Raw genomic sequence first — 25,977 nt, 5'->3', positions numbered from 1 at the left:
TTTGTTTTTTGAGGTGGAGACTGGCTCTGTTGCCTAGGTTGGAGTGCAGTGGCGCAATCTAAGCTCACTGCAACCTCCACCTCCCGGGTTTAATCAATTCTCCTGCCTCAGCCTCCCGATTAGCTGGGATCACAGGCGTGCACCACCACGCCCGGCTAATTATTTATTTCTTTTGTATTTTCAGTAGAGACAAGGTTTCACCATGTTGACCAGGCTGGTTTCGAACTCCTGACCTCAGGTGATCCTCCTGCCTTGGCCTCCCAAAGTGCTGGGATTACAGGTGTGAGCCACCGCACCTGACCTATATAGGTCTTCAATAAATATTTAATGGAAGGTTCCAGAAGTCACCCTGCGATTAACGGTACTCGTATGTGACAAAGCTGCAAGGTCAAGATGGTTCATTATGGCTGTGTTGACCGTAGCAAATTGGAAACAATCCAGATATCCAACAGGTGAGGGTTAAGCAACATGGTGCATCGGTGGATGGAATGCCACCCGGCCACCCAGAGCAGGGACTAGCATTCAGGGAGGCTAAGGAGAGAGGCCTGCTTCGGATATAGAAAGATAGCCTGACATTGGCCAGGCATGGTGGTCACGCCTGTAATCCTAGCACTCTGGGAGGACGAAGCAAGTGGATCACTGAAGTCCAATAGTTCGAGACCAGCCTGGGAGACGTGGCGAAACCCTGTCTCAAAAGAGAAAAAACGATGTCCTGACATGAAACAGCTACAAAACCACTGCATGATGCGATTCAAATTTTTGTGTTTTTCTTTCTATATATGGATTAAAAAAAAAAAAAAAACCCTAAAGGGAAATAAGCCAAATGTTGACAAGGACTGTCTCCAGGTCAAAGGAGAGAGGTGGGATTGTGGGTGACTTTTGATGTTTATGATTGTCTGTATTTTACAGAATTTCTGCCATGACTGTGTATTTTGCATGACACATTTTAAAAATAATAAACACTATTTTTAGAAGAACAGAATAGCAGCCTCCTCCCCTCCAAAAATAAGCCCTCAGGAGGGGACAAAGTTGACCGCTGAGTGGGCCTCTCAGGGCTGTGCACTAAGTGTGGGCTTTTTACTTACACAAATCCCCCGGACCCTTGAATACGTCCTGTTTTACAGGCGAGGGAAACTGAGTCTCAGACAAGGAGTAGGGACTCTGTTGCACAAAGTCACACAGCTAGGGAGAGGTGGAAGTGGGATTCTGTGCCATGTCTGGCTCTTTCCCAAAGCTCTCTTTGCAACTTGGTGTTGAGGAACCCTTGCAACAGGCACACACATGAGATACGGAAAAACAGGTTCAGTAGGGATTTGGGTCTTACCCAGGGCCTGGAGAAGGGTCAATGGCAGAGTAGGGACGATAATTCAAACCCTTTACCTAATTTTCCCTTTACAATAACCCAGACAGACTTCCAGGGGCCCCGTGTTGTCACTAGTTTGGGTCTGCAGTTGGGGGTGCCCATCCTGGGCCCGGAGTTTTGATTCACCCATCTCAGCCCTCAAGACTCCAGGCTGGCCAGGTGCGGTGGCTCACGCCTGTAATCCCAGCACTTTGGGAGGCTGAGGCGGGTGGATCACTTAAGGTCGGGAGTTCAAGGCCAGCCTGACCAACATGGAGAAACCCTGTCTCTACTAAAAATACAATCCAGCTACTGGGAAGGCTGAGGCAGGAGAATCGCTTGAACCCAGGAGGCAGGGGCTGCGGTGAGCCGAGATCGCGCCATTGCACTCCGGCCTGGGCAACCAGAGTGAAACTCCCTCTCAAAAAACAAAAAAACAAACGCACAAAAAAACACCAGGCTATATCCCTGGAGGAGAAGAGAGCCCACGGTCCCCGGAGAGTTCCCGGAAGAGGCCCCTGTGTGTCCGATGAGGTCACAAAGCCCCTCCACCAGAGGCTCCTCCCCCCGGCCCCTGCTGTCCACCCTGGCAGGGCCATGGCCGAGGGCCGAGTCTCCCAGCCTGGGGCATCTCCACGCTCTGTAACTCTGAGCTCCAGGCACCCGTGAAGCCCCAGGGGCCAAGGCTGGTGGGCCGGGGCTGGGAGGCCTGCACACCTGGGTTCTGGGTCCCTAAACCAGCACCCACCGCCACCATGATCTGGCTTCGAAACAGGAGGCGCACTGAGCCGCTCCAGGGCACCCCGAAGTGGGTCCCTGTTCTGGGGGAGCTGCAAAAGACCCTCCAGAAGGGCGAATACCTGCCCCTCCGTGCACTGCCCATGTTCGAGAGTAACTTTGTTCAGGTCTCCAGCTCCCAGTGCCCTGGGGCTGAGAGGGGCAGAGGGGAAGCGAGGCCACCCGGGCTGGGGGATTTTGAGAGGGAATGGGATTTAGCCGTCCCTGTGTAGGGGACGATCAGGAGGGAGGCTCAGGCCGCGGGTGCTGGAGGAAGGAGTGGTTCCAGCGCCTTTCCCTGACTGCCCCAGGTGACCCATCAAGGGGGCCCAGTGTTCGTGAATCACAGAACCAACCGGCTGGCCATGGGCGTGGCTGCCTCCCTGCCAGGCCTGGTGTTGCCTGACATCTTGCTGATTGGCCAGCCTGCCGAGGATGGGGACTGCTCGGGCCTCGTGCTGACCAGGTGCCGCGTCCCCCAACCCCTTGGCCGCCCCCTCTGCCCTTCCTGCTCTAGACGCTCCCTTCTCCCTCTCCCAGGATGATCCCCCTGGACCTCGTCCACCTCTGCGTCCATGACCTCTCTGCCTGGCGCCTGAAGCTGCGCCTGGTCTCGGGCCGCCAGTACTACCTGGCCCTGGACGCCCCTGACAACGAGGCGGGCTTCCTGTTCCACTGTTGGATCCGCCTCATCAACCTGCTTCAGGAGCCACCTCCCACCTGGGCCCCCAGGACCATGTGCACGGCCCCCCTGGATGTGCCCCTGGCCAAAGCACCTGCCTCCACCTGGCACCTGCAGGTGGGACCCCAGCTCCACAGCCCAGGGCATGGCAGGCCCTAGGAACTCCCCGGCCAGATCCACAGGGGACTGGGACCAAGAGCCCAAAGTCTAGGTCGGGGGCCTGGACCCCTGAGTCAAGGGAGGAGGGGCTGGGTCTGGACACTTGAGTCGAGGGAGGAGGGGCTGGGGGTCTGGACTCCTGGGTCTCAGGGAGGAGGGGCTGGGGTCCTGGACCCCTGAGTCGAGGGAGGAGGGGCTGGGGGTCTGGACTCCTGAGTCTGAGGGAGGAGGGGCTGGGGCCTGGATCCCTGAATCGAGGGAGGAGGGGCTGAGTCTGGATTCCTGGGTCTGAGGGAGGAGGGGCTGGGTCTGGACCCCTGGGTCTGAGGGAGGAGGGGCTGGGTCTGGACCCCTGGGTCTGAGGGAGGAGGGGCTGGGTCTGGACCCCTGGGTCTGAGGGAGGAGGGGCTGGGTCTGGACTCCTGGGTCTGAGGGAGGAGGAGCTGGATCGCAGGGTCCTGGGAGCAGGAGGGGGCCTAGACCTCTGGCTGGGTAGGTTATGGAGATGTGGAAGCCCAGGCCCCTCCTGCCTCCATCTGTCTCCGCAGGACCAGCCCGTCAGCAGACATACAGGTGAGCAGGCCCTGCTGTTCTTCAGGACCTCTGGGTGTCGGGTTCTCCCCCAGCAGGGACGGAGTTGCACCCTTTGGCTCTTCCCCCTCCCTCGGTCGGGGCCTGCACAAGCTCCTGGGGTAGGTCCTCGTGCCCTCCCCTGGGGTCCCTGATCCAGGATATTTTCTCTCTTCCCAGTCAGGGTTGCTGAGCACAACTTTCCTTATAAGAAGCCTCCGGTGGCCACTCGGAGACAGAGGAAGGCCAAGGTGAGCTGGCGGGGCGGTGCGCGCCCTAGGGGCTGCCCCTGTCTAACCTAGGGGCTGCCCCTGCCCATGTCCCTTCCTCACCCATGCCAGGCACTCAAGCGCAGTTTCAAGTCTCAGGCCGTGGGCGACTCTGTGCCCCTCATCTGGTCGCAGCTGGAGCATGCTGACGTCAGGAAGAAACCTGCAGAAAAGAAGTGGGCGTGGGGTCTTGTTGCCGGTGGGTGGGTGGGAGAAGGTGGGAGACCCCAGCCCAGATGCCACCAAAGTCCCACGGTATTGCTCCTGCAGGTCCCACCCAGACTTCCATCCCGACAGAACTCACACCCAAGTCCACTTTTCTGGTAAGATCAACCCGCCCCACCCCCTGCCACACTGCGTGGCTCTGGTTCCCGCCCCAAAGGGCTCAGACTGCTCCCCCATCCAGAGAAGACCAGCATCACCATCTGGACCATCTTCAGCATCATTTCCAGCACGGCCAAGCAGACACAGTCCTCTCCAAAGGCCAGCCTTATACCTGGGGCGGGGCCCAGGCCCCAGAGCTGAGGGAGGAGGGGCTGGGGGCCCGGACTCCTGGGTCTGAGGGAGGAGGGGCTGGGGGTCTGGGCTCCTGGGTCTGAGGGAGGAGGGGTGGGGGCTGGACTCCTGGGTCTGAGGGAGGAGGGGCCGGGGGGCTGGACTCCTGGGTCTGAGGGAGGAGGGGCCGGGGGTCTGGACTCCTGGGTCTGAGGGAGGAGGGGCTGGGGGTCTGGACTCCTGGGTCTGAGGGAGGAGGGACTGGGGGTCTGGACTCCTGGGTCTGAGGGAGGAGGGGCCGGGGGGCTGGACTCCTGGGTCTGAGGGAGGAGGGGCTGGGGGTCTGGACTCCTGGGTCTGAGGGAGGAGGGGCTGGGGTCTGCCCTCCCAGGTCTGGGGTCTCCATGCATCCTGACCATGCATCCTCTCCCCTCTGTCCATCTACAGGCCTGCACATCTGCATCTGAGGAGGCCACAGGCCAGGGACCTGTGGTTGAGAGCCCTTCGTACTGTGTCTCAGCTGACAGCCCTGATTGCTTCTTTCTGGGCTCCGGCAGCTCCCTGGACCCGTGCCTCTGGCATCAGGACATGGAAGACCTCATGGATTCTGAGAGCAGCACTTTGTCATCTGCTGCCTCCGGCCTGGCTCCCTATCCCCCGGCTGCCCGCCTCTCCACACCCTACTCTTCCATCCCCAGGGGCAGGGAAAAGGCCAGGTCTATGGGCTCCCACCAGGGGCGGGGGCCACCACCCTGCCAGACGGGCCCTGTCACATCTCGCAAGGCACCATTCCTCGTTGACCAGTCCCAGAAGCTCCCAGCTGTACCTGCTTCCTCGTGGACGCCCCCACCTGGATTGGCTCCTCCCCAGAAGGTCTCAGCTGCATCAGCTCCTCCCTGGAAGGCCCCAGCTGTACCTGCCGCACCCCAGAAGGCCCCACCCCCATCTCAGAAGGCCCCATCTGTACCTACCATTCCCCAGAAGGCTGTGTCCCCCACTGCTCCAAAGAGGAAATCTCTGCTTCTCCCTGCCCCGTCCCAAAAGGCTCTGCAGACCTCACCTCCCCAGTACCAGATGGCACCGGGCTCGCCTGCCTCACGGGGGAGGCTCCCTGGCGACGTGCTGCCAACAGGAATCCCTGGAAGAGCTGCGCTGGAGAGAAGCCCGTCTGGAGGGAGACCGGAGCCAGCGGTGACGGTGCCAGCGGTGACGGTGGGCACCCAGGAGACAGACGTGGTGATGATGACTCAGGTCAAGTCCCTGGAGTCGCCCTTCACCGTGACCAAGAAGGAGTCCAAGGACATCCTGGTTAGCAAAACCCAGGAGGTGACCCTGGAGGCCTTCGGGGGCCAGGGGAAGTTGGAGGACCGGGCCCACTTGGCGAAGCTTGAAGAGAGGTCCCTGGACCCGCCTGGCGCGAGATCCAAGGAGCTGGAGCAGCGGAAGAGATGGGTCGAGACAAAGGAGCTGGCCGTCGAGGGCCCCTCCCAGGAGCTCAGCAGACCCTTCTCCGTGGAAACGCTCACCCTCGCCAAGCTCACGATCCTGGCCAACTCCAAAGAGCAGCGCGTGAAACCCTCTCTGGTCTCACTTCCCTCCTGGCTCTTGGCGACTTCTCAGGCGTCTGCCACGTCAATGATGGCTTCAATGCCCTTCCACCCAGGCCAGCTGTCCTCACCGGAGGGGAAGCCAGTGGTGGTCAGAGAACAGCCAGAGTCGCACACTTGGGTGAAGGAGGGCAAGCGGCAATGGGGCGAGAGTAAAGGGTCACCCTGGGACCCCGAGGGGCCGCCCAAGGTGCCCCTTCGCTCCAAGCCCACCTCTGCCAGTCCCAAGAGGGAAGGAATCTCCCAGGCGCCTATCCCCCTGCCCGCCTCACGGTGGGAGGGCTTACCGCCATCCCCCCTCTCGGAGACCCCCATCTCAAAGACGGAGGCCACAGCCAAGGCGTCCCAGCAGCCCAAGAGACTGTCGCAGGAGCCCGTGAAGATGCCAGCCCAGCACCCCCTGGCCACTGTGGGGTCGTCTTCAGAAATTCTTTTGCCCATGCTCTTAGAACTTGAAACTGTGAGGAACACGGCCACCAAGGCAGAGGAAATACAGGAGGAATCGGGTGTCTTTAACCTTCCACCCAGGTAGCGGGGGTTAGCAGCTAGCATTTACTGTGAGCTCTGCTGTTTATGAGATAGAGATGATCACTCCCTCCTTTCCTGTTTTTTTTTTTTTTTTTTTTTTGACAGGGTCTCACTCTGTCACCCAGGCTGGAGTGCAGTGGTATGATCTTGGCTCACTGCAACCTCCACCTCCTGGCATCCTGTGTAGCTGGGATTACAGGCGTGTGTCACCATGCCCGGCTAATTTTTGTATTTTTAGTAGAGACGGGGTTTCACCATGTTGGCCAGGCTGGTCTTGAACCTGACCTCAAGTGATCTGCCCGCCTTGGCCTCCCAAAGTGCTGGGATTACAGGCGTGAGCCACCACGCTCGGCCCCCTTTCACTCTGATACATAGTGAGTGCCGACTCTGTGCCAGGCATTGTTCTAGGCAGTGGGGATACAGCGTCTGACCATGGGGCTGGTGGTGGTGGGATGTGCTCCTGGCTTCTAGCAGGTAGAGACCAGGGATGCCGCTCAGCATCCTATAGTGCACAGGACAGCCCCCACCACAGCCCAGGTGGTCTAGGGAGGCCTCATTGAGCTGGAGTGGTTTGTGTGAAGACTTGGAGGAGAGGACGGAGGAAGCCATGAGGCCATCTGCAGGGAAAGCATGCCAGCAGAAGGAATGGCCACTGCAGAGTCCCTGGGGCAGGAGTGTTTGTAATGTGCTGGACCACGGGGATCCCAGGGTGGAAACTCGGTCAGAGGCGCAGCAGGGGGACGCCCATCACGGAGGACTTTGCAGACAATTTTAGGAACTTTGGCTTTGACTCTGAGCGAGCTGGAGGGTTTGGAGCAGAAGAATAATGGGGACTGATTTATGTGTGAAGAGGCTGCCTCTGGCTGGGGCGTGGAGGATGTAGAGGGGGCAAGAGTGGGCGCCTGGAGGACAGGGTGGAGGCGGCTGCAGGAACCCAGGTAGGAGATGATGGTGGCTTGCACAAGACGGGAGGTGATGGAGGTGTGGAGAAGCGGGGGACTCTGGAGATGCTTTGAAGAGTGAGCCAATAGATTGCTTCACGGATTGGGGTTTGTGATGTGAGAGAAAGGCTGACTTGAAGACGGCTGGGAGGATGTGGGTTCGAGATGCCCGGAGCGGGCGGCGGCAGTGCAGGCGAGTAGGTTCTGGGAGGCGCTCAGGAATGCCTCTCTTTCGGACACCTTGATTCTGAGGTGTCAGGGAAGATGCAGGGTAAGCAGTTGGACACGAGTCTGGAGCTCAGGGGAAGCAATTTGGGGAGTCACTGGTGCACAGACAGGTTAGCTCAGGCTGTGAGATTGGAGGAATTCACCGGCGAGTGAGTGGAGATGGAGAAAATTCTGAGGTGTTTGGGCAAAGAGGAGCCAGAGTCAGGGAGATCAGAGCAGCCAGAGACGGGGGCATCTCAGCACCATGTGGAGACAGCGACAAGGCGGGGAGGGAACGTCGGTGTCAAACGCTGTGGTCAGGTGAAGGAAGCGGGGCCTGGGGTCACACCTCTGGATTTACCAGTGTGGAAGTGATGTGGGGGTTGGGGTTGAAGTCCTGATGGGAGCAGTCAGGAGAGTGTGGAGAGAGGGGCGTCTCTAGGCTGCAACACCTCAGAAACACCATGCCAAATGAAAGGGGCCAGACACAAAAGGCCACAGAGACCCCATTTCCATGAAATCCCCAGAACAGGCCAACCCATAGAGACAGAAAGTGAATGGTTGGAGGCCAGGGGCCTGGTGTGGAGGAAAGGGAGTGGTTGGAGGTGAGCTCTATCGCCAAGCTAGAGTGCAGTCTCTAGAGACAGAGTCTCTTGCTCTCTCCCCCAGGCTAGAGTGCAGTGGTGTGATCATGGCTCACGGCAGCCTCAATCTTCCTGGGCTCAAGTGATCCTCCTGCCTCAGCCTCCAAAAGCCCAGCCAAGTTTTTGATTTTTTGTAGAAAAGAGGTCTCTGGGGCTGGACGTGGTGGCTCAAGCCTGTAATCCCAGCACTTTAGGAGGCCGAGGCGGGCGGATCACAAGGTCAGGAGATAGAGAGCATCCTGGCTAACACGGTGAAACCCCATCTCTACTAAAAATACAAAATATTCGCCGGGCGTGGTGGCGGACGCCTGTAGTCCCAGCTACTGGGGAGGCTGAGGTAGGAGAATGGCGTAAACCCGGGAGGCGGAGCTTGCAGTGAGCGGAGATGGTGCCACTGTACTCCAGACTGGGAGAGAGAGTGAGACTCAGTCTCAAACAAAACAAAACAAAACAAAACAAAACCGAGGTCTCACATGTTGCCCAGGCTGAAGTGCAGTGATGCCATCACAGCTCACTGCAGCCTCAACCTACCCAGGCTCAGGTGATTCTCCTGCCTCAGCCTCCTGAGTAGCTGGAACCACGGGCACGCGTCAACGCGCCTGGCTAACTTTGGTATTTTTTTGTAGAGATGGGGTTTCACCATGTTGTCCAGGCTAGTCTCAAACTCCTGGGCTCAAGCAATCCTCCCGCCTCCGCCCCCACATACTGCTAGGATTACAGGGATGAGCCACCGCACCTGGCCGGGATTCTTAATTCGTACATTTGGCTGCCAGTGTGACCAATCCTGAGTCAGGCCTGATATTAACCAGGCAGGAGGGAGAGAAGCTTAGCAGGGTTCTAGAGGTGAAACCACCTGCCCAGATTCCTAAGCCGGGTATCTGCAGCTCTTAAAGCCCTGGGTACCCCTCTCTCCCTACCCTGTCCCCCAAAGTTCTCTCTGCTTGCTTTCTCCCTGCAGCCTGCAGCACTCCCAGCACTTTGAGTAGCTGGATGCGGGGGGTGGGGCTCAACCCCAGTCGGAAACTGTCCGGAGGAGCCCAGCGCTGCCAGGTACCCTTTAAGACCCTGGAGGTGGGGGGGGAGAGGGGACCGAGAGGAGGAGGAGGGGGGAGGGCTGGGGGGAGGGCAGAGGGGAGGAACGGGGGGGGAAGGGGGGTCCCAGGAGCCCTGACCCCACCGCCACTCTTTCCTCTTAACTCCACAGGCCCCCAGGGTTCTGTGCGCACCGACTGTAAGAAGCGGAATGTTGAAAGGCCGCTTGGGGGGATTCACCCCGTCCGGTAGATACCAGAACTATCGATATGCCTTTATATATTGGGGGGCGGGGGCGGGGCGAGCCCGTGGAGCCGCCCAACTTCGCAGAGATTAAAGCTTGAGTCTGAGACTCAGCAGGTCGCACCTCAGTGCCTGCGCGCGCGGGTCCCCGAGGGGGCGTCAGGGAGCGAGGGGTGGGTGGGGGCGCCCCTACCAGGCCCGCGGCGCACGACTGCTCCCATTGGCTGGGGCTCGGGCGTCCGAGCCAATCTGGCCGCGGGTGCGTTTCTCCTGAGCCTGGGGGCACCGCACCCCGCGGACTCAGAAGCCAGCGGCACCCGGGGACCGTCCTACAGCAGATCCAGTGGCCGCCGACGTCAGGCTGGTGAGGGCACGACGGGTGGGGTTGAGGGGCGGGGGTCCGGATGGGGGGACGGGTCGGAGCGAGGGCGCCCCCTCGGCCCCACGGAGTCCCCGTCCCGTCCCGCAGAAGTTGCCTCCTTCTAGGATGTTGGATGTGGAAGCCCAGGAGCCCCCCAAGGGGAAATGGTCGACGCCGCCCTTCGACCCGCGCTTCCCCAACCAGAACCAGACCCGTAACTGCTACCAGAACTTCCTGGGTGAGACCTGCTCAGCCAGGTTATGGGGGGAGCAGGGTGTGACGAGGGAAGGCAGGGAGGGCCACTCCCACCCGAAGTCCCGTGGAGACCGTTAGGGTGGGAGGCAGGGCGGGCCTGGGTTGGTGGGGGCGGGGCTGAGCTGGGAGGGGCGGGGAGAGGTTGGTAGGGGCGGGGCCGGGCCGAAAAAAGGCGAAGCTGAGCCGGGAGGGGCGGGGCGAGGTTGATAGGGGCGGGGCAGGGCCGAGAAAAGGCGGGGCTGAGCCGGGAGGGGCGGGACGGAGCGAGGTTGATAGGGGCGGGGCCGGGCCGAGAAAAGGCGGGGCTGAGCCGGGAGGGGCGGGGCGGGGCGAGGTTGGTAGGCGCACGGCCTGATTTGGAAGGTGTGGGGCGAGGTAGGTAGGGGCAGGGTCTGGCTAGGAGGAGCAGTGTGAGGGAGGCAGGGGTTGGGGCATGGCTGGGAGGGGCGGGATGGAGGCCTCGGGGGTAGAGGGAGGCGGGGCGAAGCAGGGAAGAACTGGGAGGGACCGAGTAGTGGAAGGGCGGATCCTGTCCTGGAATGGGCGTGGCTTGTCGCGTGACCCCGCCCCCCACAGACTACCACCGCTGCCTCAAGATCAGGACCCGCCGTGGGAAGAGCACGCAGCCCTGCGAGTACTATTACCGCGTGTACCACTCGCTGTGCCCCACCAGCTGGGTGAGTCGGCAGAGGGGGCGCCGGGCCAGGCGTGGGGAGGGCTCGGCTGAGGCTGAGCCGGCGTCCCGCTCCCTGCCTTTCTGCTTCCCAGGTGGAGAGCTGGAAGGAGCAGATCAAGAACGGGACTTTCGCCGGCAAAATCTGACTGCCCCGGCGCGGCCTCCTCTGAAGATGCAGTGACCCTGCATCTTTTTGTCTTGCGGAGGCCCGGCCTCGGTTATCCACCCCTACCTCCCAGTGTCTAAGCCACGAATAATGTTATGCTGTTGCTGATGTTCCTTCTTCATGCCCAGCCAGCGGTGCGTCGTGGTGGTGGTGGGGGTCCTCCTTGTGCCTGTGTCCGGGCTAACACTGCTTTTTCTAATAAGGGGCAGGTGAAGGGCTGCTGCTCCATCAGGCAGAGACGGCAGTCAGGGCCCTAAGATAGGAAGCCGAGTGCCTCCCGTCCTTCTCCCTCTCCATTCCAGCAGGTAGATGCCTCATGTTGACAGCTGTGAGCCAGCTCAGGGTCCCCAGTTCTCAACACTGTCCCACCTAGATGGCTCCAAGGTGTTCCTGCCTCTCAATCACCACACCTACCTCTCACCTCAGTCTTTCCCCTACTCCCTTCCTGCCTGCACCATCTCCCCAGGCTCCTTCCCCATCCCACCCCGATCCATCCCATCTGGGGTCCTGAGGGGTCTTCTTTGTACCACCCAAAGCTGACTCCATCCCTCCCTCCCCCACTCTCTCTGGACTCTCCACCACTCCCTTCCCACCTGGCTCATTCCCCTCCCAGAACATCGAGAGCCCCATCACGGGAGCCAGCTTATTCCCAACAGAGTCCCCTGGTGTCCACCCTTTTGGCACCCACACCCACAGCCAGGAGTAGCAGCCTGCTCGGTTCTCCAGTGCATCAGGCTCACCCCGCACCCCCACCCCGCAGAGGCCGCTGTCGGTCTCTCCTACCACACATATCGCCGCAATTTCTCCCGTGACCCCCGCCAGACTGCCAGCACCCAGAGGACGCTCAGAGCTCCCTCGGAATCATTCTCTACTCCTTCCCCATCCTGGCACAGATCCCTAGGGTTCTAGCCTGGTCCTGCGGAGGGAGCCGTGAGACCAGTCAGCCTGGGGTGCTGGTTTTCCCAACTGGTGCTCCCTGAACTATCAGCCTCCCAAAGGGGCTCTTAGGAGGGGGAAGTCCCAACCTCTGACTGAAGCGGTCCTCTGAGGCCCTGTTCAACCGCAGGGTTCAAAGGTGACTACAACTAATCATGACAACTTGCAGGGTGACCCTAGACAAGCTTCTTGACCTGTGTGAACCCAAGGTTCCCCAAGGCAAGCTAAGATGGCTCAGGGCCCCATTATCAGAGGAGGTGGAGCTGGGTGAGCTCAGAGGACTGACTCCATCCTGCTCCCTGCTCCATGATGACCTGTCCATCACCTGCCCTCCACGCTGCCCAGGACACACCCTAGACGGGCCATCTCCCAGGATGACGCCACCTCTGAGATCTTGGCCTCCTGACTCCATCTCTGACCACAACCCGAGAATGGGGTGAGGGTGCAGGGTGTGGACTCAGCTACAGGAGGGCCTCCTGTTCACGCAACGTCCCCAGAGCCTTGCCGCAGGCACAGAGGCGCTGGTAGAACCACGGGGGCAGGACCCCTCTCTGAGTCACAGAATGGAGCTAAGTGGGTGAGGTCACCCAGGTAACATCCCAAGCACAGGGCACCACACCTGTGCAGCCACAACTGCCTCGTGACCTCCCCAGAGCCGTGTCTAGAACCCATTTTTGCGCTGTTGGCCAGCCTTCCTTCTTCCTCCCCCTCCCATCTTCTCTTCACTGCTTCCAGACCTCATCTCAGCACATTCTCACACTCCCGACCCCTTCTGCAGCTGCCACTGCCCCACTGATGCCTGAGCCAGGGGCAGGGGCAGACCTGCCCGGCCTGGCCTACAGCCTGGTGGACCATCACATGTGCAAACTCCAAACACCTCCAACATGTGCTCCAGCTGGCTTTCTCTGGTGTCTAGCAGCCGCGTCCTGAGACCCCCAGTGCCAGCCTCACAGACTCGGCAACCTCCCAGGTCAGAGAAAACTGAGGCCACTCCACTTATTCCTGCCCCACCCAGAACACCTGCATCCTTGTTCGCTCAACCTCCTCCTCCCCACTTCTTTCTCCTCCTCCAGCCCCATCTCTTCAATCCTCCCATCATCCCCTCCCTCTGCAGTTCTTCCCTCAGAACCTGCTCTGTCCTCCCAGCCTCCAGATCATGGATCCTGAAGGCCACCTCCTCTGCCTCTCCTACTCACTGTCCCTTGGCTCCTAGGGGCGCAGCTTCGCCCCCTCTCTCTGGGTTTCCCTCTTCCCCATCCTGAAGGCGGCAGAGCCCAAATGGTTCTGAAAATGAGTTCGGTCCAGGACCTGAAGCTTACTAACCATGTTGCCTGGGACGAGTTCGCTAGCCCCTCCGCACTGTGGTCTTTTTATCTGAAATATGGTAACAATGACATAATAATGACACCTCCACTTCCTAGGGCTGTGGGGAGGACAGCGATGTGAAAACATACAAAGCAGAGCAGTGTCTGGCTCTTCTCAGTGTGTGGGGTCTCTAGCCAGAGAGACAATCTGAGTCACTCGAATCAGCATGTCGGCTCAATTCTGGTGCCCCATCTCCTACTGGACAGTGGGACTGATCGACCGGACAGACAGCCCAGGGATGGCCCCAGAAACCGGTCCTGGAGCTCTTGGAGGCATCTGGTTGACTAGCTTGCAGTCAAAGTGCGCCCGCACAGGGAGACACGGGGTCATGGTGGGGAGTCCTTGGCTAGGGCCCTGGCTGCCTGCCAGCCAAACGCTGAGAGCAGTTCTAGTGCCACACACCCAGGTCAGCCCTGGTCGTCAGGGTTTCCTGTTTCAATAAACTTCCTTCCACCTTCACCTACAGCCACCAGCCTCCGAGTTCCTTGTTTCCCTTGCTCTGGCCTCCAAGTGTATGACGGGGTTCTCAGGGCCCAGGCTTCGACCAGAGGACCCTCCGCCACCACCGTTTCTTCCCGTTCTTGAGCTACCTTGGTGAACTCATGACCCCAGGCCCCGGCTGCACCAGGATGCCCCCAGGTCCTGCCAGCTGGGAAGTGCCAGCATGAATTCCTCAAACTTCGTGGAAGCCAGGGTCCCCCGCAGCTGAGGGACCCCAAGCAAAACACCTACCCTCCCCAGGCCGGCTCCTGTCTGCGTGGGCGACATGACTCTGAGAGCGCCCAAGCCCCTAAGGCTGTCCCGACCATCATGCTGCAACAAGGATAGGGAATGATCACTATGGTCCTGGCGTCTCCCCTCCCCCACCACTCCCCAAGCACCACTTGAGCTGCTGCCCGGCTCAAGCCAGAAGCTGACTCTAGCCCCCATGGGGACATCAGGCAAGGTCTGGAGACATTTTTGGTTGGGACGGAGGTATGTTCCTGGCATCTAGTGGGTGAAGACTAGGGAAGCTGCCCAACATCCTGCAATGCATAGGAGAGGACACGCCCTGCCCAGAAACACCAGCTCGGCATGGCAGCAGCATGGAGGCCGGGAAACCCTGATCGCCAGTTTCTTAACGCCCTCCGCCTCCCGGGTTCAAATGATTCTCCTGCCTCAGCCTCCCGAGTAGCTGGGATTACAGGCATACGCCACCATGCCTGCCTAAGTTTGTATTTTTAGTGGAGATGAGGTTTCTCCATGTTGGTCAGGCTGGTCTCAAACTCCCAATCTCAGGCAATCCGCCCGCCTTGGCCTCCCAAAGTGCTGGGATTACAGGTGTGAGCCACCGCACCTGGCTTGCCCCTGGTTTTTAGCCCTTTTTGTTGGGGGTGGGGTGGGGCAGATATAGAAACTTGTGAGAATGTGATGAACGCTCTGAACTCCCTGTAAAAAACGTGCACTGAAGATTTCCGAACGTTCCTGGAAGTTCCGACGTCCACCCATGAGTCCTCAGCTAAGACTCCCTGCTCTGCTGCCCTCTTTTTCTAAGAGCTGTTGCAACAGCACCTGAATTTCAGAAACAAAAGGCCGGGCGTGGTGGCTCACACCTGTAATCCTAGCACTTTGGGAGGCGGAGGCAGAAGGATTGCTTGAGCTCAGGAGTTTGAGACCAGCCTGAGCAACACAGTGAGACACAATCGCTACAAAAAATTTTAAAAATCAGCTTGACGGGGTGGCGTGTGCCCGTGGTCCCAGCCACTCGGGAGGCTGAGGCAGGAGAATTGCTCGAATCCAGGAGACGAAGGTTGCGGTGAGCCGAGATGGCGCCACTGCATTCCAGCCTGGGCCACAGAGCGAGACCCTGTCTCAAAAAAAAAAAAAAAAAAAGAAAGAAACGAACGGCATGGCTTCAGTTCATTATTCAGAGACAAATCCCTGGGGACTGCTACTGGAGCCATCTCTCTGCCGTTTGACGGCCTGGAGCTCTCTCCATCCTTATTTTTAACATGAGAAAGAAAACAAACAGGGTTTAGCAGGATTTGCACTATAAGAAAGAGGAATTTTCTCCCTGCAAAAGAAATAGAACAGGCCATATTATCCAATGTATCTAAACGAGTTTTAAAGTAAACAAGGTTTGACCCGTTCTCAACTGCCCCCTTGTCCCCACCTCCCAGGGCCACTGCAGAGGTGCTCATATGGGTCTCGCTGTGGCCCCTCCTCCCCCGTTGCTCCCTCTCCACCAGGGCCGAGGAGAGTTCCCTGATACCTGCGGCCTGGCCTCGTCCGCCTCCACAGTAAGCTTGTTCAAGGCTGGCAGATGTGGAGGTGCGCAGGGGGGTCCTGGAGCCAGCAGGTGACCTGTAGCTGCCCAAGTAAGACGGGCTCGGTGGCCCCAATGAGAAAAGTGTCTGTGAGAAGCTGGAGGTACCTGGGATCAGGGAGTGCTCAGAGTCAGCCAGTTAGTCCTTTTGCAAAACGAGATTACAAGGAGAGTTAAGACGCCCCGGCAAAATCCAGATCCTGGATTGGACTTTAAGAAACAAGATTCATCATCCTGGTCTCAGACACCACAAAGTCCAAGATGCCACAGCTGAGGAAGGCCCCGTCAGCGCCGCCTCCTCCAGGCCTGGCTCTGGTGTCCTGGGCAGCCCCCACACCCCCACTCAGCCAGCCCCCACCAGTCTCTCTCTGTTTGGACTGAGATGTGGGAGGGGCCTCTCACTGAGAAGTGCCAGAAGGGAGAAGGGCCCTCAAAAGCCCTCAAGTCCCCATGTGGCCTTCGCAAGTCACTCTGCTTGCTAAACCTTGTTGGCCTCGCCTGGAAAATGGGAGGACCCGCTCCCAGGAGAGGATGGGTCTGAAGGCATTTTTATAAGCACAGCCCGAGTGGGGATGGGGCTCCAGCCTCAGTCCCCCTAGTCCGTCACCCTCCCAAATCCCTCTCCCGACAGCTCTCAGGGCCGCAGACCTGGGCTGCCTCTTCCCCTTCTCACCAGCACAGCTGACGGTCCCACCCTCCCCATATCCCTTGAAAACGTAAGCCAAAACAAAACACCGCCAAGGGTGCTGCTTATAACAAGGTTTTAATAAAATAAAAAGTTCAAGTGCTTCCAATCCCCCAACATACCCCTTTCTGGTGTGGGGGAGGGGAGGGAGCCCCCCACCCCGATAGCACCAGGATAGCACCATGAGAAAGATGAGGTCGCACCCGGCCTCCCTGAGACCCACAGGGGGTGGTGAGGGGAACATGCCCCCAGACACCCCCCAACCTTCCCCCCACTGTAGACAGCTGCAGAGCTGAGAGCGAACCCAGTCCCCTCGTGAGGACAGTCTCCGGGGAGTGCCACCCCCCGTCAGTTCCACCTCCTCCTAAGGCCTGTACTTCCGAGGAGATGCCCGAGGAGATGCCGTGGGGTGGCCCCTGCCCCTTATGGCTTTGCTCCCTGGGGAGGAAGGGGCTGAGGGAGGTGGACGGCTCCTGCAGTCCTGAGGCTGGGGCAGGGGTGGGAAGGGCAGCAAATGGCCAGGGCTCCCTGTGGGAGTGGGGGTGGCTCAGGGGTCAGCAGTCACAAAGGGTCAGGGGTCAGATCCCTGGGGGCATCCAAACCAACCCCGTTCCAGGGTCAGAGCTATGCTGAAGTCAAGGGTCAGCTCCCTCCCAGAGGTCCAAGGGCTCCTTCTGAAGGTCCTGGGGAGTAGCTAGGAGAGGGACCCTCTCTCCCTGCTGGGCCTCCCCGTCTGGCCTGTCACAGCTCTTCCCCGTCGACATCTAGGTCGATGGAACCGTGGCTGACCACCAGCCGTAGGCGCTTGGGTGGGGAGAAGGGGGCGAAGGCGAGGGCCTGCTTCGGGACCAGGATGGGGCCTGGGGTCCCAGCAGGGGCTGGGGTGGGTGGTGGGGCTGGGGCCAGGCGACGAAGGTCCACACGCACCACGTAAGGCAGCCCATAGCGCCGGGCCCAGTGCCAGTCCTGCTGGGGAACCCAGCGGGCACGGGGGGGCTGGCCCAGGGCCACCAGGGCCTCTCCTCGCAGGCGGCAGTGGGGGCCACAGCCTCCCCATCGGTGCAGGGAGATGCGGGCGGCGTGGTGGGTGGAGAGCACTGGGGCCCTCCGGGGCCGGGGGCGTCGGCGCTTCCGGGACCGCACTCGGGGCTGGGGCTGAGGCAGCCACTGGAGCCAGAGGGGTGAGGTGTCTGGGCGGGCGCTACAGGCTGGCAGGCGCAGGGGTTGGCAGGCGGCTGTGAAGGTCCAGGTAGCAGGGAGAGGAGGAATAAAGGAGAGGTGAAGTCAGTGCAAGCTGGGCCGGTCCTCCTCTGGACAAGGAGGCGGCTCTGCCCTGCACTCCCCAGAGGAACCATGTAGGCAGAACTACTCAACAGTGAGGCCTGCCAGGGGCTGAGGGTGGGAGGGAGGGTGCCAGGCTAGGCAGAGAGCTCAGAAGAAAGGAGACAGATGACCAGGAGCACATAGGGTAGGGGCTGCCGGGATGGCAGGGAGGGGTGCTCACCACAGAACGGGTCCCGGCGCAGTGGGGACGGGTGCAGGCAGACCCGGGGGCCCAGCAGGCCCTGTCGGCCGCCGCTGTCCAGGCCTTGCAGCCGCCGCTTGGTCTCACGTAGCTGGTACTTGTCCAGGGGCCGTGGTGGCAACGCAGGCTCCCTAGGTCTCGTTCGGAAAGCTCCTTCGCCTTTCCTGGGAGATCGGGTGGAGGGGAGATGAGAGGCTGGGGTTGAACACACTCAGGGATGGGCCCTGAGGATGCATTTCTGGGCTCAACAAGCCCAGATGCCTGGGGCAGCCAGCATGTCCTGAACCCACCCACCCCTTGCCTGGTCCCCACCTCTCACAGGTGTAGCATTCACAGTGCTCATTTTTCTCGCCAAAGAAGCCATCGCCGTAGAAGCACGTCACCTCGTCCCCAGGCTCGATGTCCCGGAGCACCTTCACACAGGCGGCGTTCCCATCTGCAGGCACAAACTGAGGGCAAAGCCCACTCAGCGCGCTGGCCCAGGGCACAGGGGAGGGCTCACCCATGCCCCACGCCTGGCCGGACACCCTGGCCCTGAGCATCCTCTTCTGGAATGGGGCAACAGCCGAGCCCCTAAAAGTGGCATTCGGAGGCGGCTGCCTTGCCCAGGGCCTGACCTTTGCCTGTAGCCCCTGGACAATCCACCCACTGGCTGGTTTCCACCCCTCCCTGCAGGACGATGATCTAACCTGACCTTCCGGCAGCATGCCGTGCCAGCGGTGCTGACCGCTCCCTCCAGCCTCTGTGGCCTGGTGCCAAGCCCCACCTCTTCTGCCACACACAAGCCCATCCCCTCCTGAGCTGCCTGCCCCCCACCAAACTGTTCCTTGGCAGCTGAGGTCTGAGCTCTGCCTGCCATGGGCTGCCCCCGCTTCTCTGAGGCCCGCCTCCACTCCACAGCCCAATCCGTGTGGGCTCTGGCCCTGCCTTTGGGATCATTCACCCAGGAGCTGCCCCGCAGGCTCCTCCTGGGCCCCACACAGCTGTGCCTCCCTCCCTGTTCCCTGTCTAGAAGGGGGCATGACCACTGTCCACCCAACTGTCCATTTATCCATCCACTCAAGACTGACATTTGCCTGGGAGTAGCCCTCGCCACCTGCCTGCCTGACGGCCCCCAGACCAACCGGCCACTACTTCCTAAGTGCGTCACCTCCCACATCCTCATTCTCCTTGCCTCCCTGAAACCCCTACTGGAGTCAGCCCCTCATCACCTCTCTGTGGCCACCCTGCCTCCAGCCTCTCCCCTTCCTGCCAAGCCTCTTGCACATGGGCCTCCAGGGTGACCTAAAACCCAAGCTTCCCATTAAACACCCTGGGGGGAGCTTCCGTGGCTCCCTGGCCCGGGCCACAAGGCCTTGCTGCCCGACCAAAGCCGTCATTGGGCACCCCCAGCCCTCTGGTGTGCCATGTCCTGCTAGACGCCCTCCTTTGCCCTTGATTTCCTTTAACACCTAGGGAAATTCTGCCTCTCTGTCGATGCCCAGCATGGCGTCGCTTCTGTGAAGCCAGATGGTTCTAGATCGCTGGCGAGCTGGCCGCCCTCTCCTGTGCTCAAGGTGGCTAGCGCACACTCGCCCTGCAGAGCCTCTCCAGGTACCGCCTTTTGTTTCCATCCCACCCAGCGTCTGTGTGTGGCACCAGATCAGGGCCGCGCATTCACTGTCCAAAACCCTCTGGCACACCTGACCAGCCTGCAGTGTTCCTGGGCAACCAACCCCAACCGAGATGAAAAACCAAAGGCCAGGGGTAGCATAGCCAGGACTCCAACTCAGTTCTGACTCTGGAGCTGAAGATCTGGACCCCTTTGTCATGCCTCCCGGGGCGCCCCACCGAGGTCTGCGCTCCAGAGGGTGCGCCCTCAATGCCTTCCTGGAGCCCACCCTCCTCGTTCCTTCCGCTTCCCGGCTATAGGACAACCAGCGGCCTCTCCTCAGTATGTCTGGACAGCATCCTGAGTTGTGACCCCTGACCCCTGGGGCTCTCTGGCCTCCCTGCTCCTGACACCACAGCTGCCTGTGTTGCTCCCTGCAAGGCTGGGAGCTCCCACCACAGGGCCCTGCCTCACTGCCACACTCCCTGCCCAAATTGGCACAGCTCCCAGCTCAGTTTTCAGAGAAGAAAGATGGCCAGCAGCTGGCAACCAGGGTTCCAGCGCAACTGCACAAACAGCCAGGCAACACTGGCCAAGCTGGAGCCCCTTTCTCCTTTTTGGTAGCCTTGTGACCAGATACCCACTCTGCTCCTTCCAGGACCCGTGGGAAGCCGTGGAGACAGGGGGCAGCATTTGGCTCTTTTTTTATTTTTATTTTTGAGACAGAGTCTCGCTCTGTGGCCCAGGCTGGAGTGCAAGGGCGCGATCTCGGCTCACTGCAAGCTCCGCCTCCCGGGTTCACGCCATTCTCCTGCCTCAGCCTCCCGAGTAGCTGGGACTACAGGTGCCCGCCACCATGCCCGGCTAATTTTTTGTATTTTTAGTAGAGATGGGGTTTCACCATGGTCTCGATTTCCTGACCTCATGATCTGCCTGCCTCGGCCTCCCAAAGTGCTGGGATTACAGGCGTGAGATACCACGCCCGGCCAGCATTTGGCTCTTTACTGACCAAAAACCCTTTCCCCAGGCCACAGGCACCCTTTCTTCCCACGTGGCCACTCCTCCCGAGTCCCAGGGCCTTACCTTGCAGTTGGGTTTGCAGTCTGGAGCCAGTCGGGGCAGGAGAGAGAAGAGAGGTGGGTGAGCTCAGAGCTTAGTCGCCAAACCCTCCCACCACATCCCTCCAGCTCCACCTAGTCCCATCCCATCCCGCCCACCCACCTGCCTGACCCTCACCATGGTTGATGAAGGCGGCTGGGCCCAGCCACAGCTGAGCACTTCGCTTGCGGGTTGAGTACATGATGCTGAAGTCATTCTCACCGGCCCTCAGCAGCCCCTCATCCGCCTCCCGCAGCTCTGCGATGCAGCCCACCAGCAGCTCCAGCTTCTCATTCTTTTTCCTGCCAAGAGGCCAGGGGGCGGGGCTGTGGGCAATGCCTGGCCTCCTGCAGGTGCTCAGGGGACTCGGGCCTCCGGCACAGAGGCACCCAGGGAGCAGGGACTCCTGTGCGCTGGTGCTGGCTACTGGCGATCCGTCTTCCAGATCTTCCTCTTCCCCTCCCGCCTGGGTGGGCTTCCCTGCTCCAACCTCACAGGACCCTTCTGCTGAAAGCCTTCAGGACAGCACACACACAGCAGATACAGCCCCCATTCTCTCCCCTCACTCTCATAGCACCTCCTGCTCCCAATTGCCTCCTGTCTGGACTCCCCGCTACTCGCCCCACCAGACCCTCAGGCTGGTGCTTCCCCTCTCAGTGTGAGCCTCGCCCTGGGAGCACTTGCTCATTCCTCGCAGCTCCCCTGCAGCGTGTACCAGCCGGGACCAGAGACTGCATGTTGACTTGTCTGCCACCCGCCTCCTCACCAGACTGTGAACCCCGCAGGGGCAGGGTCTCCTCACTGCACTCAGGGGTGTTTAACATGTGGTGGGGGCTCAGGTCACGATGAGGTAAGGACAACGCACCCCTAAGCAGAAGCCTAGTTCTTTCCTGGAAGCCCCAGGAACCCTGGGGTCACATCTGGGGTCTCCCGCTCCAGCAGCACCCTGGTAGCCACAAAGGGGTTCCAGGATTAGCTCCACTACCTTCCTAGGATGCCCGGAGGACCAGGCACCTCTCTTTTCCCCGGTTGGCCAGTCCATGAACAGAGGGTCTCTCATCCCCTCTGAGCCCTGTCTCTTCCAAGGAGGCCCGGAGGGAGTCCTGCCCTCTTACCAAGCACGAGTGGACACGATCTTGGCCCCGTTGGTCTCCATGGAGTAGCGCGTGCAGGGCAGGATGGTAAAGCCACTTTCCGGCAGGAAGGCACGGAGGTAGCGATAGACCTGGTGAGGGTGAGGGTGGGGGTGAGGAGGTGGGGCAGGCGCATCTTTGGCCCTCTCTCTCCAGGAATCTAGGCCTGCTCTGCCACTGACTCACTGTGTGGTCTCGGGGGCCTCGTGTTCCCTCTCGGGGCCTCAGTTTCCTCATCCGTCAAATGAAGAGGTTGGAGTACATCTCAGAGGGCCCCCCCCAACTCTCCTCTCCTAGGATTCTCTGAGCCTTGCCTCAGATGGTCCCAAGGGCTAGGAAGTCAGGGGGCCCCAGGGGCTGCGCTGAGGGACTCTAGAGCGTCTGCCAGGCAGGACCAAGCCCGGTGAGCAGGGAGGACACGCGGTGAGGACGGGGGAGGGGAGGGCGCCCTCACGTGGGTCTTGAGGGCAGCCTCCTGCCGCGGGCCCCGGCTCTGGAAGTAGTGGGCCGTCCAGCCTCCCAGCGTCAGGGCCCGGTACGCAGCCTCCAGGTCCCGCTGCCTCAGGAAAGTTTCCAGCGCTGAGCGCAGGTGCTGCTGTCGCCGCAGTGGGGGCACAGGGCTGGGGGAGAGGGCATGCCTGGGTCCCAGGGCCTTCCCGGGCCCCGGCCCCAACCCCCACTTGGAGCTGAGGGGAGGACCAGGCTGAGGAGAGGGCTGAGGGGCGGCAGTGGTGCAAGGGGAGGGGTCCTGACCGCTCGGGCCCGCCCTCGCCCCCAGGCCGCCTCACCTGACGTTCATCTTATGGGTGCGGAAACCGAGGTAGGGGTCCAGGACGAGGCTGGTGGCCAGGTCGTCGTTCTCGCACAGTTCTCGTGCTGTCACTCTGTCCGGCCCCATGGTGCCCTGCGGACCATGCTGCCTCTGTTAGAGAGCAGGAACAAGTGAGGGCAAGGCAGGCGCGGGGAGCCTGGCGTGGTGCTGACTCCACTCCTGAGCTACTCAGAAGCCGTGGGGGACGCTGGCGAGCCCCACAATCTCATCTGCAAAATGGGGAGAAAAGCAGTGCAGACTTCACCGGGCTGCTGGCGAAGATGGAACGCAACAAGTACTTCTGAGAGTAGGGAAACCCCAGAGCCATGTCAGCCATCACCTTAGCATCTCTATCCCCTCTTGCTCTGCAGGGCAACACACAACCCCACGTGCACACGCACACGGGCACCAGGCACACCCATGCACATTCAGACTGACACACGCAGATGCCCCTGCCCATGTGCAGAGACCCCCCCCAACACCCATCTCTGTGGGCCCAGGGAAGGCTGACTGACTGGCAGCCGGGATCACCCTAAAGGCTTAGCAAGGTGGGGAGCCGCTTCACCTCTAGCCCTCAAGGAGGAAAAGTCAAAGCTTCCCGCCAGCCCGAGGTCCCGCCCTCCACCCCCACCACGACCCAGCCTCGGTCTCCGCCCCCTGCCTCCCCGGCAGCCTTCGGGAGTGGTCAGGAGGCTCCGGGTGAAGCCCCAGGCAGCCTGGAGGCGGGTGAGGGGAGGGAGGGCAGGGGAGGGATCCCAGCACCTGCTCCCTCTCCAAGGATTCCAGGGGAGGGGGGCTCAGAGGACAAAAGCAGGGGTGGGGTGGGGAGCAAAGGAAGACTATGGGGAGGCAGCACAGGTCAACATCTACAAAAACATGTTTTTAAAGCGGAGCCAGGAGAGAATGGAGAGATGAAAGAAACCACCCAAACCCCTAACCCAGACGGAGGCCAGCCTCGTCCCCGCACCAGGGCACCCCAGGCTCATCTGCGCCCGGGAGTGGAGGAGAAGGAGCGGGAGCTGCAGAGACGGCTATAGAGGGGTCGGGGACAGACTGGGAGGCTGCAGAAGAGAAAGAGGGGGCGCTGCGGGAGGGCGCCAGGGACGGCGGGGAAGCTGGAGAGGGGACTGGGGGCAAGGACAGAAACGCACAGCGGTGGGCACGGCAGGAGGCCATGCGGGGCAGAAGGCTGCAGCCGGGCCTGGGGGCGCTCAGAGGGGTGTGAGGAAGGGAAGGGGGTGCCAGGGAGGGCAGAGTGCGGGGAAAGGCCTAGGGACCCAGGGAGGAGCCAGACGGGAGACCTGGGTGGGGGGGCGACCCAGGGACGGTGGAGAAGTTCCTTGGTGTCCAGTGAGTGAGGGGCCTGAGAGGGCCGACAGGGGCCTAGGGATCCAGACGGGGCTTGGTGGGGTCCTGGGGAATCCAGGAAAGGGAGACCCTAGGGAAGGGCCTGGGGGCCCAGGGAGGGGCCTGGGTGGGCGGTGAGAGCCCAGGGCAAGGGACCTGGAGGGTCAGAGGCCAACCTCAGGGTCCAGGGAGAGCCAGGAGAGGGGGAGAGGGGTTAGAGAGAGGTTCTAGGGCACAGAGAGACCTAGAGGGTCCAGGAGGAAGCCTGGAGGGTGAGAGGAGGTCAGGGATTGGCCCTGGGGGTGCAGGGAGGGCCCAGGGGTGAGAGAGGGGTCAGGGAGAGGCCCTGAGGGTGCAGGAAGAGGCCTAGGGGTGCAGGGAGAAGCCTGGAGGGTGAGGTCAGGGAAAGGCCCTGGGGGGTGCAGGAGGGGGCCTGGGGGTGCAGGGAGAGGCCTGGAGAGTGACAGGAGGTCAGGGAGAGGCCCTGAGGATGCAGGGAGGGCTGTGGACGTAAGAAGGGGGTCAGGGCCCGGGTGAGGAAGCACAGGAAGGAGGCTGCGGTGCCGCGAAGCCCGAGGCCCGGCGAGAGGCCGGGAGACGTGGGTGCCTGGACACGAGGAGGGGCCGGGCGGGGTGGGGGGCAGTCGGGGCAGGGGGCGACTGGGAGCCAAGGCGGCGCGGGGCTGGGGCCGTGAAGGGGCTCAGAGATCGGGCCCCGCGCCGCCCCTCACCCGCTTCTCCTCCTCCTCCTCCTCCTCCTCCTCAGGCGCCCGCGCCGCCGCCGCCAACACCTCCCACTGCCTCCTTCAGCTCTCGTCAAACACTGTCGCCGCACCTCCCATCTGTTCGCCGGGCCCGCCCCGCCAAGGCCACTGAAGTTTCTATTGGTCACGGCTACCGCCAGTCCTCCGTTGCTACGAAGCTCCGGCGCTCCCATTGGTCAAGCCCCACTCTTTCCCCGCCCGGTCCCCCTCAGTACCCAGATAAAATCCCGCCACGCCCCCGCCGCCGTCAAGCGCCGCGAACTGTTGTCAGTGGTTGACATCGCTGTCCCTCAGTCTCTCTCATAGCGACGTGTCCCGCCTCCTCTCCCACTGCGGCCTGAAATCGACGCACTCATTGGCCGAAAGCGCAGTCGCTCCGGGCGAAACTCGGGTTGGGTCGGGTTATTCAGGTCCAAGTGGAAAGAGGGCGGGCTCTGCCAGCACCAGCAGTCGTATATGACTGGCTGGCCTTGGGACAGCTCCTCTTTCCATTGGGTAAGGCATCCGTCCATCACCATAGAGTTGCGGCCTCCCTATTCTCTTTCTCCGAAGAGAGCTTCAGCCGCAGGAGGGAGAAAGCCGGAGCGGGCGGGAGGAAGGCGGTGACTGTGCGCGCACCGCCATCCCTCTCCCCTCCCGCGCCGCGAAGCCTGCGGTTACTAAGGCGACGAAACTTTATTGACAGCTCTGCCTGGCTACAAAGGGCTCTTCAGTCTCTCTCCCTCCCAGACCACTGTCTCTCTCCTTCCCTCCCCGTTTACACCGCTGCGTTTCGGGAGTATCCACAGCCACTCTGTGGGACCTTCCCGCGATATGAACGGGGTCGGATGGAGGGGAGGCTGAGGCAAGGCTTTTGAGACAAGCCCTGACTCCTGGGGCGCTCCCCTGGGGCACCCCCTAATTGGGATCACCCCCTACCTCAATCCTGCAGGCAAACGTAACTAACAATTCATCATAATTACGCCCAGAATAATAAGCTCCGCACTCAGAACAGGCGGTCTTTGTTTGCTTGTTTGTTTGTTTCGCCACAGCCATTCTTCGCTTAACGACACTGATACCATCTGGGCAGTGTGTGTTCAGGCGATGTCGTCATCCTGCCAACATCCTAGAGCAACATCACTCACACCTACGTGGCAGGGCTGCGGGCACCTGGGCTGTAAGGTGGCCGGCGGCTCCTGGGCCACACAGCTGTGCGGCAGGTTACTGTCCGGTAACACAATGTAGGCGCTTGTGTGTCTACTCATAGAAAAAGTACCGTAAAAATTCGATACTACAATTTTATAGGATCACCGTCAGACATGCGGTTCACCTGTATAGCTATAAATAGTGGGCCCTTAAAACAATGCATGGCACAGAGTAGGTGCTGTTTTTGGGGTGTGTGTGTGTGTTTGAGACAGAGTATTGCTCTCTTGCCCAGGCTGGAGTGCAGTGGAGTGATCTCGGCTCACTGCAGCCTCCGCTTC

The 25,977-nt window shown here is 60.9% G+C and overlaps 4 protein-coding genes across 17 annotated transcripts in view; 2 read left to right on the top strand and 2 right to left on the bottom strand.

Annotated features, from left to right (window-relative positions):
- Nucleotides 1–25,977, bottom strand: part of LOC126943250 (60S ribosomal protein L28) — a 108,513-nt gene that overhangs the window by 23,674 nt on the left and 58,862 nt on the right. The window contains exon 1 of one of the 12 annotated variants that reach the window (XM_050771826.1): nucleotides 16,587–16,590. The exons of 9 other annotated variants lie outside the window; for them this stretch is intronic. The gene's annotated coding sequence lies outside the window, so the exon portion shown is untranslated. Of the gene's footprint in view, nucleotides 1–15,896; nucleotides 15,901–16,151; nucleotides 16,156–16,586; nucleotides 16,591–25,977 lie in introns of those variants that run through there. 2 more of the 12 variants (XM_050771831.1, XM_050771833.1) reach the window with 2 other exon arrangements.
- Nucleotides 1,900–9,982, top strand: GARIN5B (golgi associated RAB2 interactor family member 5B). Its single transcript, XM_050768360.1, is given in 12 exon segments — nucleotides 1,900–2,247; nucleotides 2,431–2,585; nucleotides 2,660–2,918; nucleotides 3,509–3,533; nucleotides 3,711–3,781; nucleotides 3,872–3,975; nucleotides 4,070–4,122; nucleotides 4,206–4,282; nucleotides 4,742–6,429; nucleotides 9,180–9,271; nucleotides 9,426–9,466; nucleotides 9,584–9,982. Coding segments are annotated over 12 exon segments (3,114 nt in total). The 5' UTR covers nucleotides 1,900–2,097.
- Nucleotides 9,699–11,083, top strand: LOC126943264 (cytochrome c oxidase subunit 6B2). The gene is made up of 4 exons (XM_050771866.1): nucleotides 9,699–9,860; nucleotides 9,983–10,095; nucleotides 10,689–10,789; nucleotides 10,881–11,083. Exons 2-4 carry the CDS (start codon nucleotides 9,984–9,986, stop codon nucleotides 10,932–10,934), a joined length of 267 nt encoding a protein of 88 aa, XP_050627823.1. The 5' UTR covers nucleotides 9,699–9,860; nucleotide 9,983; the 3' UTR covers nucleotides 10,935–11,083.
- Nucleotides 16,305–24,591, bottom strand: KMT5C (lysine methyltransferase 5C). 3 transcript variants are annotated; one of them, XM_050771755.1, is made up of 9 exons: nucleotides 24,482–24,591; nucleotides 22,381–22,633; nucleotides 22,047–22,212; nucleotides 21,575–21,684; nucleotides 20,598–20,761; nucleotides 20,445–20,464; nucleotides 18,083–18,219; nucleotides 17,750–17,934; nucleotides 16,305–17,480 (listed from the first exon to the last, which is right to left on the bottom strand). In XM_050771755.1, exons 2-9 carry the CDS (start codon nucleotides 22,488–22,490, stop codon nucleotides 16,987–16,989), a joined length of 1,386 nt encoding a protein of 461 aa, XP_050627712.1. In that variant the 5' UTR covers nucleotides 22,491–22,633; nucleotides 24,482–24,591; the 3' UTR covers nucleotides 16,305–16,986. The 3 variants fall into 3 exon arrangements, with proteins under 3 accessions (XP_050627712.1, XP_050627713.1, XP_050627714.1); XM_050771756.1 differs by having other exon boundaries at nucleotides 16,605–17,480; nucleotides 22,381–22,514; XM_050771757.1 differs by lacking the exons at nucleotides 22,047–22,212; nucleotides 22,381–22,633; nucleotides 24,482–24,591 and adding an exon at nucleotides 21,779–22,028 and having other exon boundaries at nucleotides 16,605–17,480.

The sequence above is a fragment of the Macaca thibetana genome, chromosome 19 (genome assembly GCF_024542745.1).
Source record: "Macaca thibetana thibetana isolate TM-01 chromosome 19, ASM2454274v1, whole genome shotgun sequence".
NCBI classification, from domain to species: domain Eukaryota; kingdom Metazoa; phylum Chordata; class Mammalia; order Primates; family Cercopithecidae; genus Macaca; species Macaca thibetana.
Note: the sequence above shows the minus strand (reverse complement) of the source record. Positions and strands in the feature narration are given on the sequence as shown.